Raw genomic sequence first — 13,618 nt, forward strand, 5'->3', positions numbered from 1 at the left:
CTGGAAAATGCCACCTGTCGTTTCCCGTTTCAATCTTGACAGCAATGAACTGTCACAACCAATACCAATGTAAAAAATGTAAGGTGAATAAATTAGTGAAATTCCAGACAAGGAAAAGTAACTCAGTTTAATTAAATACACATCACAGCATGTCTAATCTGGTATAATTCTATGTATGGAACCAAAATATAGTCACACCAATTACCACATTATAAAATGACTAATGTAGAACAAATGACACAGAATGGGCAAAAAAAAAAGTTTTTCTAAAGCATATTCTAAAATGAAAATGGTCCAGGATTCCTCTTCATTTGGTCCAGCTGACTTTAGGAATATCATAATGTTCTGTCAGGGTGTCCAGGTGATGGTTGAAATCCTGCAATACAACAAAAATACCTTTGTTTATTGTAAATTCCAGGGGTTTGTAGAACTCAAATCTCCAAGTGTATTTTCTGAATTACAGTAAATTCATGCAGATGTTTTCAAATAATATGGTCTTACCTCAACTCTCCGCTTGTGAGTTTTTTCTGCTTTGTTCAAAATTCTCTCCATTTGCTGAAAGCAACATAAAAAAATTGGGTGTGAATATTGGTATTTGAAACAGGAAGTAGGTAATTTTATCCCATGACTAACATTGTCTCTATTTCAGTGCTAGAACATCAGTAGGACAATACATTTAGGACAATGATTATTACCCTCTTCTCTTGCATCTTGACAAAAGCCATTTGAGCTGGTGTTCTTTTGTCAATGTATCCACTCTTGGTTTCCTCCTCTTCATTTTTATTTGTATTAATTTGCTGCTCCAAACGATGCTTCTTCTCCTTGTTCTTCTTCTTCTTCCTAAAATAGTAAAATAATGCCAACAGATGAAGGGTTGTTAGTGAGGAGTTAGCTAGCCTACACCAGCTAGAGCTTTGAGGGAAATACTAGATATGTTTGTTTACTTTTATTTATTTAATTTAACTAGGCAAGTCAGTTGAAAAAAAAAATCTTATTTACAATGATGGCCTACCAAAAGGCCTCCTGCGGGGACTGGGGTTGGGATTAAAAATATATAAATATAGGACACATCACGACAAGAGAGAAAACACAACACTACATAAAAACACAACACTACATAAAAGAGAGACCTAAAACAACAACATAGCAAGGCAGCAACACATGACAACACAGCATGGTAGCAACACAACATGGTACACACATTATTGGGTACAGACAACAGCACAAAGGGCAAGAAGGTAGAGACCACAATACATCAAGCAAAGCAGCCACAACTGTCAGTAAGAGTGTCCACTATAGAGTCTTTGAATGAAGAGATTGAGATAAAACTGTCCAGTTTGAGTGTTTGTTGCAGCTCATTCCAGTCGCTAGCTGCAGCAAACTGAAAAGAGGAGCGACCCAGGGATGTCTGTGCTTTGGGGACATTTAACAGAATGTGACTGGCAGAACGGGTGTTGTATGTCAGATGAGGGCTGCAGTAGAAATCGCAGATAGGAGGGAGTAGGCCTAAGAGGGTTTTATAAATAAGCATCAACCAGTGGGTCTTGCGACAGGTATACAGAGATGACCAGTTTACAGAGGAGTATAGAGTCCAGTGATGTGTCCTATAAGGAGCATTGGTGGCAAATCTGATGGCCGAAAGGTTAAGAACATCTAGCCGCTCGAAAGCACCCCTACCTGCCGACCTATAAATTATGTCTCCGTAATCTAGCATCTAGCTGGGGTGAAAGAGGAGCGATTACAATAGAGGAAACAAAGTCTAGATCTAATTTTAGCCTGCAGCTTTGATACAGTGGGGCAAAAAAAGTATTTAGTCAGCCACCAATTGTGCAAGTTCTCCCACTTAAAAAGATGGGGCCTGCAATTTTCATCATAGGTACACTTCAACTATGACAGACAAAATTAGAAGAAAAAAAATACAGAAAATCACATTGTAGGATTTTTAATGAATTTATTTGCAAATTATGGTGGAAAATAAGTATTTGGTCACCTACAAACAAGCAAGATTTCTGGCTCTCACAGACCTGTAAGAGGCCTTCTTTAAGAGGCTCCTCTGTCCTCCACTCGTTACCTGTATTAATGGCACCTGTTTGAACTTGTTATCAGTATAAAAGGCACCTGTCCACAACCTCAAACAGTCACACTCCAAACTCTAATATGGCCAAAACCAAAGAGCTGTCAAAGGACACCAGAAACAAAATTGTAGACCTGCACCAGGCTGGGAAGACTGAATCTGCAATAGGTAAGCAGCTTGGTTTGAAGAAATCAACTGTGGGAGCAATTATTAGGAAATGGAAGACATACAAGACCACTGATAATCTCCCTCGATGTGGGGCTCCACGCAAGATCTCACCCCGTGGGGTCAAAATGATCACAAGAACGGTGAGCAAAAATCCCAGAACCACACGGGGGGACCTAGTGAATGACCTGCAGAGAGCTGGGACCAAAGTAACAAAGCCTACCATCAGTAACACACTACGCCGCCAGGGACTCAAATCCTGCAGTGCCAGACGTGTCCCCCTGCTTAAGCCAGTACATGTCCAGGCCCGTCTGAAGTTTGCTAGAGGGCATTTGGATGATCCAGAAGAAGATTGGGAGAATGTCAGATGAAACCAAAATAGAACTTTTTGGTAAAAACTCAACTCGTCGTGTTTGGAGGACAAAGAATGTTGAGTTGCATCCAAAGAACACCATACCTACTGTGAAGCATGGGGGTTGAAACATCATGCATTGGGGCTGTTTTTCTGCAAAGGGACCAGGACGACTGATCCACGTAAAGGAAAGAATGAATGGGGCCATCTATCGTGAGATTTTGAGTGAAAACCTCCTTCCATCAGCAAGGGCATTGGAGATTAAACGTGGCTGGGTCTTTCAGCATGACAATGATCCCAAACACACCGCCCGGGCAACGAAGGAGTGGCTTCGTAAGAAGCATTTCAAGGTCCTGGAGTGGTCTAGCCAGTCTCCAGATCTCAACCCCATAGAAAATCTTTGGCGGGAGTTGAAAGTCTGTGTTGCCCAGCAGTAGCCCCAAAACATCACTGCTCTAGAGGAGATCTGCATGGAGGAATAGGCCAAAATACCAGCAATAGTGTGTAAAAACCTTGTGAAGACTTACAGAAAACCTTTGACCTCTGTCATTGCCAACAAAGGGTATGTAACAAAGTATTGAGATAAACGTTATTGACCAAATACTTATTTTCCACCATAATTTGCAAATAAATTCATTAAAAAATCCTACAATGTGAATTTCTGATTTTTTTGTCTCATTTTGTCTGTCATAGTTGAAGTGTACCTATGATGAAAATTACAGGTCTTGCTCATCTTTTTAAATGGGAGAACTTGCACAATTGGTGGCTGACTAAATAATTTTTTGCCCCACTGTATGTGTTGGGAGAAGGACAGTGTACCATCAAGCCATACTCCCAAGTACTTGTATGAGGTGACTACCTCAAGCTCTAAACCCTCAGAGGTAGTAATCACACCTGTGAGGGGAGGGGCATTCTTCTTACCAAACCACATGACCTTTGTTTTAGAGGTGTTCAGAACAAGGTAAGGGTAGAGAAAGCTTGTTGAACACTAAGAAAGCTTTGTTGTAGAACATTTAACACAAAATCCAGGGAGGGGCCAGCTGAGTATAAGACTATCATCTGCATATAAATGGTCGAGAGAGCTTCCTACTGCCAGAGCTATGATGTTGATGTAAATTGAGAAGAGCGTGGGGCCTAGGATTGAGCCTTGGGGTACTCCCTTGGTGACAGGCAGTGGCTGAGACAGCACATTTGACTTGGAAAAACACTGCACTCTTTGAGAGAGGTAGTTAGCAAACCAGCCCAAAGACCCCTCAGAGACACCAATACTCCTTAGCCTGCCCACAAAAATGGAATGGTCTGCCGTATCAAAAGCTTTGGCCAAGTCAATAGAAATAGCAGCACAACATTGCTTAAAATCAAGGGCAATGGTGACATAATTTAGAACCTTTAAGGTTGCAGTGACACATACTTAACCTGAGTGGAAACCAGATTGCATACCAGAGAGAATACTAGACATCAAGAAAGCCAGTCAGTTGATTATTTACAAGTTCTTCCAACACTTTTGATAAACACGGCAAAATAGAAACAGGCCTATAACAGTTAGGATCAGCTTGATCTCCCCCTTTACATAAAGGACAAACCATGGCTGCCTTCCAAGCAATGGGAACCTCCCCAGAAAGGAGAGACAGATTAAAAAAGGTTGGAGATAGGCTTGGCGATGATAGGGGCAGCAACCTTAAAGAAAAGGTCTAAACCATCTGACCCATGACAAATCAGGACAGGCCGTTTCACTGAGCAGCCATTACAAACACAGGCTGTAAAATAGTAATCACTAAGGTCATTACAGAAAACACCAGACAGCTACCTATCAGGATAATTTGTGAGGATAACATCAAGGACATTAGCTTTTTTTTTTTTGGAGTCATACCTTGTGGGATTGGTAATAATCTGGCAAAGATTTAGGGAGCCCATTGCTCTACGACTTGGTCAGGTGGTTTAATTATGTCCCAGTTTAGGTCACCTAGCCGGACAAATTCAGACTTAGTGTAAGGGGTCAGGAGTGAGCTTGAGGCAGGTAGGGTAAAGAACGGTGCTGATGGACTGATGGCCGGTGCACTTAAAAGCTACATACATTTGAGAAGGCTAACACTATGTAACTATTTACAGTGAACAAAATATGATTTAGAGGTTATTAAAAGCTACATACATTCGAGAAGGCTAACACTATGTAACTATTTACAGTGAACAAAATATGATTTAGCTGTTGTTTCCATGTGTGATAGTAATTTTTTTTTTTAAATGTATCCGTTATTTTACCAGGTAAGTTGACTGAGAACACATTCTCATTTGCAGCAACGACCTGGGGAATAGTTACAGTGTCACGTTCTGACCTTTATTTCCGTTGTTTTGTATTTATTTAGTATGGTCAGGGCGTGAGTTGGGTGGGCAGTCTATGTTTGTTTTTCTATGTTTTGGGGCATTTCTATGTTTTCGGCCTAGTATGGTTCTCAATCAGAGGCAGGTGTCATTAGTTGTCTCTGATTGAGAATCATACTTAGGTAGCCTGGGTTGCACTGTTTGTTTGTGGGTGATTGTCTATGTTAGTGGCTTGTGTCAGCACAGGTCTCATTTTGTAGCTTCACGGTCGTATTTGGTTTATTGTTTTCGTTACTCTTTTGCATAGTGTTCAGTCTTTCTTTATTAAAGATTCACCATGGACACTTACCACGCCGCATATTGGTCCTCTGATCCTTCTCGCCTCTCCTCTTCAGACGAAGAGGAGGACGGCCGTGACAGAATCACCCACCAACCAAGGACCAAGCGGCGTGGTAGAAAACAGCGACGACAGCAGCAGCAGCAGCAGCAACAACAGCGGCCGGTATCACAGGACTCCTGGACATGGGAGGAGATACTGAACGGAGAGGGACCCTGGGCACAGGCTGGGGAATATCGCCGCCCCAAAGCAGAGCTGGAGGCAGCGAAAGCTGAGCGGCGGCGATATGAGGAGGCAGCACGGCAGTGCGACAGGTACGAGAGACAGCCCCAAAAAAATTTTGGGGGGGGGCACACGAGGGGTGGAGCTAAGCCAGGTAGCAGACCTGCGATCACTCCTCGTGCTTATTATAAGCAGCGCGATACTGGGCAGGCACCGTGTTATGCGGTTAAGCGCACGGTGTCGCCAGTACGTGGCCATAGCCCGGTGCGCTATAGGACAGCCCCCCGAGAGTGTCATGCGAGTGCGGGCATCGAGCCAGGGCGTATGGTGCCTGCTCAGCGGGTCTGGTCGCCGGTACGCAGTTTTGGTCCAGGGTATCCTGCGCCGGCTCTGCGTGCTGTGTCTCCGGGGCGCTGGGAGGGTGCAGTGCGTCCTCTGCCTGCGCTCCGCTCGTGCCGGGCGAATGTGGGAATGGAGCCTAAGGGAGAGGTGCGTGTAGTAAGCACTAGATCTCCCGTGCTTACCCACAGCCCGGTTCAACCTGTGCCTGCACTCTGGAGGGTCCGGGCTAGAGTGGTTATCCAGCCTGGGGAGGTGGTGCCAAGGTTGCGCACCAGAGCTCCAGTGCTCCCCCACAGCCCGGTCCTTCAGGTGCCTCCTCCTAACCCCAAGCCTCCTGAAGGGCTCCCCAGCCTGGTGGTACCTGTGGCAGCCCCACGCACCAGGCTGTCTCTCTGTCTCCTCCCTGCAGGTGGTCCCGCCTGTCCGGCGCCGCTGCCGGAGTCTCCCGCCTGTCCGGCGCCGCTGCCGGAGTCTCCCGCCTGTCCGGCGCCGCTGCCGGAGTCTCCCGCCTGTCCGGCGCCGCTGCCGGAGTCTCCCGCCTGTCCGGCGCCGCTGCCGGAGTCTCCCGCCTGTCCGGCGCCGCTGCCGGAGCCTCCCGCCTGTCCGGCGCCGCTGCCGGAGCCTCCCGCCTGTCCGGCGCCGCTGCCGGAGCCTCCCGCCTGTCCGGCGCCGCTGCCGGAGCCTCCCGCCTGTCCGGCGCCGCTGCCGGAGCCTCCCGCCTGTCCGGCGCCGCTGCCGGAGCCTCCCGCCTGTCCGGCGCCGCTGCCGGAGCCTCCCGCCTGTCCGGCGCCGCTGCCGGAGCCTCCCGCCTGTCCGGCGCCGCTGCCGGAGCCTCCCGCCTGTCCGGCGCCGCTGCCGGAGCCTCCCGCCTGTCCGGAGCCTCCCGCCTGTCCGGCGCCTCTGCCGGAGCCTCCCGCCTGTCCGGCGCCTCTGCCGGAGCCTCCCGCCTGTCCGGCGCCGCTGCCGGAGCCCCCCGCCTGCCCGGCGCCGCTGCCGGAGCCCCCCGCCTGTCCGGCGCCGCTGCCGGAGCCCCTCTGTCCCGAGCAGCTGCCCCTCTGTCCCGAGCAGCTGCCCCTCTGTCCCGAGCAGCTGCCCCTCTGTCCCGAGCAGCTGCCCCTCTGTCCCGAGCAGCTGCCCCTCTGTCCCGAGCAGCTGCCCCTCTGTCCCGAGCAGCTGCCCCTCTGTCCCGAGCTGTCCCTCTGTCCAGTGGGGTCATTGAGAGGGGTGGTCATGCTGAGAAAGCTACGGAGGCGGACAATAAGGCGGACTAAGACAATGATGAGGTGGGGTCCGCGTCCCGCGCCAGAGCCGCCACCGCGGACAGACGCCCACCCAGACCCTCCCCTATAGGTCAAGGTTTTGCGGCCGGAGTCCGCACCTTTGGGGGGGGGTACTGTCACGTTCTGACCTTTATTTCCGTTGTTTTGTATTTATTTAGTATGGTCAGGGCGTGAGTTGGGTGGGCAGTCTATGTTTGTTTTTCTATGTTTTGGGGCATTTCTATGTTTTCGGCCTAGTATGGTTCTCAATCAGAGGCAGGTGTCATTAGTTGTCTCTGATTGAGAATCATACTTAGGTAGCCTGGGTTGCACTGTTTGTTTGTGGGTGATTGTCTATGTTAGTGGCTTGTGTCAGCACAGGTCTCATTTTGTAGCTTCACGGTCGTATTTGGTTTATTGTTTTCGTTACTCTTTTGCATAGTGTTCAGTCTTTCTTTATTAAAGATTCACCATGGACACTTACCACGCCGCATATTGGTCCTCTGATCCTTCTCGCCTCTCCTCTTCAGACGAAGAGGAGGACGGCCGTGACATACAGGGGAGAGGAGTGGGATGAATGAGCCAATTGTAAACCGGGGATTATTAGGTGACCGTGATGGTTTGAGGGCCAGATTGGGAATTTAGCCAGGACACCGGGGTTAACACCCCTACTCTTACGATAAGTGCCATGGGATCTTTAATGATCTCAGAGAGTCAGGACACCCGTTTAACGTCCCATCTCAAAGATGGCAGCCTACACAGGGCAGTGTCCCCAATCACTGCTCTGGGGCATTGGGATATTTGTTTAGACCAGAGGAAAGAGTGCCTCCTACTGGCCCTCCAACACCACTTCCAGCAGCATCGGGTCTCCCATCCAGGAACTGAACAGGGCCAAAAGTTAGCAAGATGGTTAGCTTAGCTGGCAAAAAAATAAAAATAAACTTTTGCAAATTGTAAAGTCTACAAAACGCAGTCCACTCTGTGACATATTCTAGTTTTGGAAACAGAAAACTGCATGGAGATGTTTCATCGATGAGAAAATGTACAGTAATGTCGGACAAAATTAATCTCACTCCTACTTCCGGCCACTGAGCTTCCTCTCATCACCATATTTGGCAGTGAGTGGGAAACGACAACCGGATGCTTCACATTTTTAAATCTGGTGAATTATCTAGCTCATTGTTCTAGCTGTATTAGCTGGTTAATAGAGACAGAGAGCTAGCTACTTTGCTCCTTTACTCCATTTTAAACACAGTAAGGTGTGGACAATTTTAAGAACACATTGACTTAGTAATAATAACATGAAATACATACTTTTTACCGGCGGAAACATATATAATTTAATCTAGCTAACGTTAGCTCCATTCGAAAATATAACTGAGTAATGAACAATACACAGGTACAGATAAATAGCAGGCACGGTGAGCAAAAGTTATTTATATGATTACAGTATGAGTAGTTAACATAGATGGTTTAGCTGACAACGTCACGAAAACGATGTGCACGCTTCAATGGGGCAGAAGCCTGTGTGTTGTTGTGATTCTGGATGCCAGATATTTCAAAAGGGTCCCGCTGCAACGTCATCTCCCAGGGTCTATATGCTCCCACCTACTGATATGTCATCTCTCGTGAAGAGTGGGGGTGTCGAAAGGACTGGGCGTTTCGAAAGGAACCATGTAAGGAGAAGTGGGGGTTTCTTGGAAAATGTATTCGATAATACCATGTCTTGTTTTCACTGATTTCATGGCAATGCTAATATGGAAAAAATGTGCTAGCTAGTGTAACAACAAGTGTGCTTTTGCTACAACAAGTGTAACAACGTATTTGAGACAGCAAGTGCTCATTGTGCAAATGTCATTATTTTTTTAAACAAACCTTGGAGACGAAACATAGTTTATGTTGTCAAAGCCTACTTGGACACTGGGTCCCCACATTTCCTGTGATAAATAGCCATATTTTTGACCTGGTTACATGTACATTGAACAACACAGAAGCTTTTCAGCATGTTTCTGTACCAATTTAGGGAAACCCTGCAATAGAGTACCACAGAATGAGTCATAATACCCATAAAACCTAGCAGTCAAACAAGACAATGGTTCCAATCATTTTTCCACCATTCATTTTCCCCATAAGGATATTAGAAACACTTCAAATAAGGGCTGTGTTTCGTGTAGGCTTATCCTGGCATGAGGTTTTGCTAACCATGTAAATCTCTCTAGGACAAGATGACTTATCAATCAATATATTTGCCTGTATTTACCCCCTCATCATGAAATGCTAATTAGCTGGTAATATGGCTATCATAAAGAACTTCAAATGCCATGATGATCTGGATGAGACTGCCAAATCGAGGCAAAGGTAGGAATCTCTGGATTAACTATCTAAATTTAGTCATGAAGAAATTTGCTAAATTTCTTGAAATTTACAATTCTTTAAACTGTCTTGTGCAAGTTTTAAATTGACATAATGCCTGTTAGCAAAGGTGTCAGCTAGTGATGACGTGCAGGAGCTTGCAGGGATTTGTAGTCTTGCATGATGTCTACTTTGATGCTAATTAGCATTTTTGAATCTGAGAGTAAATAGAGCTGAGTATATTGATAAAAGTCACCTTGTCCAAGAGAGAGTTACATGGTTATCAAAACGTCACACCAGGCAGGGTAAGCCTACATTCTTGAAGTTGACATATGACGCCTCCTAGTGACCATGTTGGAAGACCACCGCATTTATTCTAATGACAATAGCTGAGTGGCTACACCAAACTGTATGATAATAGTGCCTAAAACTACAGTGAACAAAAATATAAACGTAGTGTTGGTTTCATGAGCTAATATGATCCCAGAAATGTTCCATGCGCACAAAAAGCTTATTTCTCTCAAATGTTGTGCAGAAATTTGTTTACATCCCTGTCAGTGAGCATTTCTCCTTTGCCCAGATAATCCATCCACCTGACAGGTGTGGCATATCAAGAAGCTGATTAAACAGCATGATCATTACACAAGGGCACCTTGTGCTGGGGACAATAAAAGGCCACTCTATAATGTGAAGTTTTGTCAGACAACATAATGCCACAGATATCTCAAGTTTTGTGGCAGTGTACAATTGGCATGACTGCAGGAATGTCCACCAGAGCTGTTGCCAGAAAATTAATGTTAATTACTCTACCATAAGCCGCCTCCAACGTCGTTTTAGACAATTTGGCAGTACGTCCAAACGGCCTCACAACCGCAGACCATGTGTTACCACGCCAGCCCAGGACCTCCACATTCGGTTTCTTCACATGTGGCCAGGTCTGAGACGAGCCACTGATGAAACTGTGGGTTTTCACCACCAAATAATTTCTGCATAACTTGTCAGAAACCATCTCAGGGAAGCTCATCTGCATGCTTGTCGTCCTCACCAGGGTCTTGACCTGACTGCAGTTTGACGTAGTAAGTGACTTAAGTGGGCAAATGCTCACCTTCGATGGCCACTGGCACGCTGGAGTGTGCTCTTCATGGATGAATCGCGGTTTCAACTGTACCAGGCAGATGGCAAAAAATCAAATAACATTTTATTGGTCACATACACATGGTTAGCAGATGTTAATGCGAGTGTAGCGAAATGCTTGTGCTTCTAGTTCCGACTGCACTAATATCTAACAAATAATCTAACAGATTCACAACAACTGCCTTATACACACAATGTAAAGGGATGAATAGGAAATGTACATACAAATATATGGATGAGCAATGGCATGCGGCATAGGCAAGATGCAATAGATGGTATAGAATACAGTATATACATATGAGATGAGTAAAGAAGGATATGTAAACACTATTAAAGTGGCGTTATTTAAAGTGACTAGTGATACCTTTTTATTAAGTCCATTTATTTAAGTGGTCAGAGATTTGAGTCTGTATGTTGGCAGCAGCCTCTCTATGTTAGTGATGGCTGTTTAACAGTCTGATGACCTTGAGATTGAAAAACAGCTTCTGTCTCTCGGTCCCAGCTTTGATGCACCTGTACTGACCTCACCTTCTGGATGATAGCGGGGTGAACAGGCAGTGGCTCGGGTGGTTGTTGTCCTTGATGATATTTTTGGCTTTCCTGTGACATCGGGTGCTGTGGGTGTCCTGGAGGGCAGGTAGTTTGCCCCCAGTGATGCATTGTGCAGACCGCACTACCCTCTGGAGAGCCTTGCGGTTGAGGGCGGTGCAATTGCCGTTCCAGGCGGTGATACAGCCAGACAGGATGCTCTCGATTGTGCATCTGTAAACGTTTTAGTGTTTTAGATGACAAGCCAAATTTCTTCAGTCTCCTGAGGTTGAAGAGGCGCTGTTTCGCCTTCTTCACCACGCTGTCTGTGTGGGTGGACCATTTCAGTTTGTCTGTGATGTGTACCCCGAGGAACTTAACTTTCCACCTTCTCCACTACTGTCCTGTCGATGTGGATGTTTTGTTGACGTTGAGTGAGAGGTTATTTTCCTGACATCAAACTCAGAGGGCAGTGAATAGTCCCTGTAGGCCGTCTCGTCATTGTTGGTAATCAGGCCTGCCACTGTAGTGTCTGCCAACTTGATGATTGAGTTGGAAGCGTGCATGGTCATGCAGTCATGGGTGAACAGGGAGTACAGGAGAGAGCTGAGAACGCAACCTTGTTGGGCCCCAGTTTTGAGGATCAGCGGGGTGGAGATGTTGTTTCCTACCTTCACCACCTGGGGGCGGCCCGTCAAAGTCCAGGACCCAGTTGCACAGGGCGGGGTCGAGACCCAGGGTACACGGCTAGGGATGCCATCCGGGCCGGCAGCCTTGCGAGGGTTAACACGTTTAAATGTTTTGCTCACGTTGGCCATGGAGAAGGAGAGCCCACAGGCTTTGGGCCATGTCAGTGGCACTGTATTGTCCTCAAAGCGAGCAAAGAAGTTGTTTAATTTGTCTGGGAGCACGACGTCGATGTCCGCGACAGGGCTGGTTTTCTTTTTGTAATCCGTGATTGACTGTAGACCATTCCACATACGTCTTGTGTTTGAGCCATTGAATTGCGACTACTTTGTCTCTATACTGACGCTTGTTTGATTGCCGTGCGAAGGGAATAGCTGCATTGTTTGTATTCGGTCATGTTTCCAGTTGCCTTGCCATGATTAAAAGTGGTGGTCCGCGCTTTCAGTTTCTGGTTAGGGAAGGTTTTAATAGTCACAGCGGGTATGACATCTCCGATGAACTTGCTAATAAACTCGCTCACCGAGTCAGCGTATACATCAATGTTGTTGTCTGAGGCTATCCAGAACATATCCCAGTCCACGTTATCGAAGCGTGGAATCCAATTGGTCAGACCAGCGTTGTATTGACCTGAGAATGGGCGTTTCCTGTTTTAGTTTCTGTCTATAGGCTGGGTGCAACAAAATGGATTCATGGTCAGCTTTGCCGAAGGCAGGGCATGGGAGGGCTTTGTATGCATCACGGAAGTTCGAGTAGCAATGATCCAGAATTATGCCAGCTCGTGTTGTGCATTCAATATGCTGAAATAATTTAGGGAGTAATGATCTTAGGTTAGCGTTGTTAAAATCTGCTTGGGGGGGTTATACATGGCTGTGACTATAATCGAAGAGAATTCTCTTGGAAGATAATGCAGTCTGCATTTGATTGTAAGGAATTCTAGGTCAGGTGAACAAAATAACTTGAGTTCCTGTATGTTGTTGTGATGACACCATGAGTCGTTAATCATAAGGCATACACCCCTGCCCTTCTTCTTACCAAGATGTTTGTGTCTGTCGGCGTGATGCGTGAAGAAACCGGTTGGCTGTACCGACTCTGACAACATATCCCGAGTGAGCCATGTTTCCGTGAAATAGAGAATGTTAGAATCTCTGTCTCTCTGGAAGGCAACTCTTACCCTAATTTCGTTCACCTTGTTATCTAGAGATTGGACATTGGCGATTAATATGCTAGGAAGAGGTGGATGGTGTGCTCGCCTTCTGAGTCTGACCAGTAGGCCGCTCCGTCTGCCTCTGCTGCGGCGAACGCTTTGTTTTGGGTCGGCCTCTGGGATAAGATTGTGTGTCCAGGTTGGAGGTCCGAACAAAGGATCCGCTTTGGGAAAGACTTATTCCTGGTCTTAATGATGGTAAGTTTACATCACTTCTATATCCAATAGTTCTTCCAGGCTGTATGTAATAACACTTGAGATTTTCTGGGATAACAATGTAAGAAATAGTACATAAAAAAAAAAAAAATAACTGCATAGTTTTCAAAGGACCGCATAGTTTTCTAAGCGAGGCGACCATCTCTGTCGGCGCCATCATTCCAATTGAATGGCAACGCCGTGTATACAATTCCTGGAAGCTGAAAACTTCCCAGTTCTTCCATGGCCTGCATACTCACTAGATATCACCCATTGAGCATTTTTGGGATGCTCTGGATTGGCGTGTACGACGGCATGTTCCAGTTCCCGCAAATATCCACCAACTTCGCACAGCTATTCAATAGGAGTGGGACAACATTCCACAGGCCACAATCAACAGCCTGATCAACTCTATGCAAAGGAGATGTCGCATTGTGGCGGTCACTCC

General features: G+C 46.4%; 1 protein-coding gene across 1 annotated transcript; it reads right to left on the bottom strand.

Moving 5' to 3' along the window:
* Nucleotides 1-112: 112 nt before the first annotated feature.
* Nucleotides 113-4,505, bottom strand: LOC149983534 (protein FAM32A-like). Its single transcript, XM_090236694.1, has 4 exons — nt 4,462-4,505; nt 696-912; nt 502-555; nt 113-376 (listed from the first exon to the last, which is right to left on the bottom strand). Exons 1-4 carry the CDS (start codon nt 4,503-4,505, stop codon nt 308-310), a joined length of 384 nt encoding a protein of 127 aa, XP_090092820.1. The 3' UTR covers nt 113-307.
* Between the last annotated feature and the right edge of the window lie 9,113 nt (nt 4,506-13,618).

This window comes from Oncorhynchus mykiss, chromosome 5 (genome assembly GCF_057628025.1).
Source record: "Oncorhynchus mykiss isolate SJ-2025 chromosome 5, ASM5762802v1, whole genome shotgun sequence".
Classification (NCBI taxonomy): domain Eukaryota; kingdom Metazoa; phylum Chordata; class Actinopteri; order Salmoniformes; family Salmonidae; genus Oncorhynchus; species Oncorhynchus mykiss.

Excerpts from the sequence above, each read along its gene's own strand:
- LOC149983534 (XM_090236694.1), bottom strand. The coding sequence starts at position 4,505 with ATGGGCTCCCTAAATCTTTGCCAGATTATTACCAATCCCACAAG. Across the intron at positions 913-4,461 it reads ATTATTACCAATCCCACAAG|CTCTAGCTGGTGTAGGCTAG; the intron begins GTATGACTCCAA and ends TTTCCCTCAAAG. Across the intron at positions 377-501 it reads CTCACAAGCGGAGAGTTGAG|GATTTCAACCATCACCTGGA; the intron begins GTAAGACCATAT and ends GTTGTATTGCAG.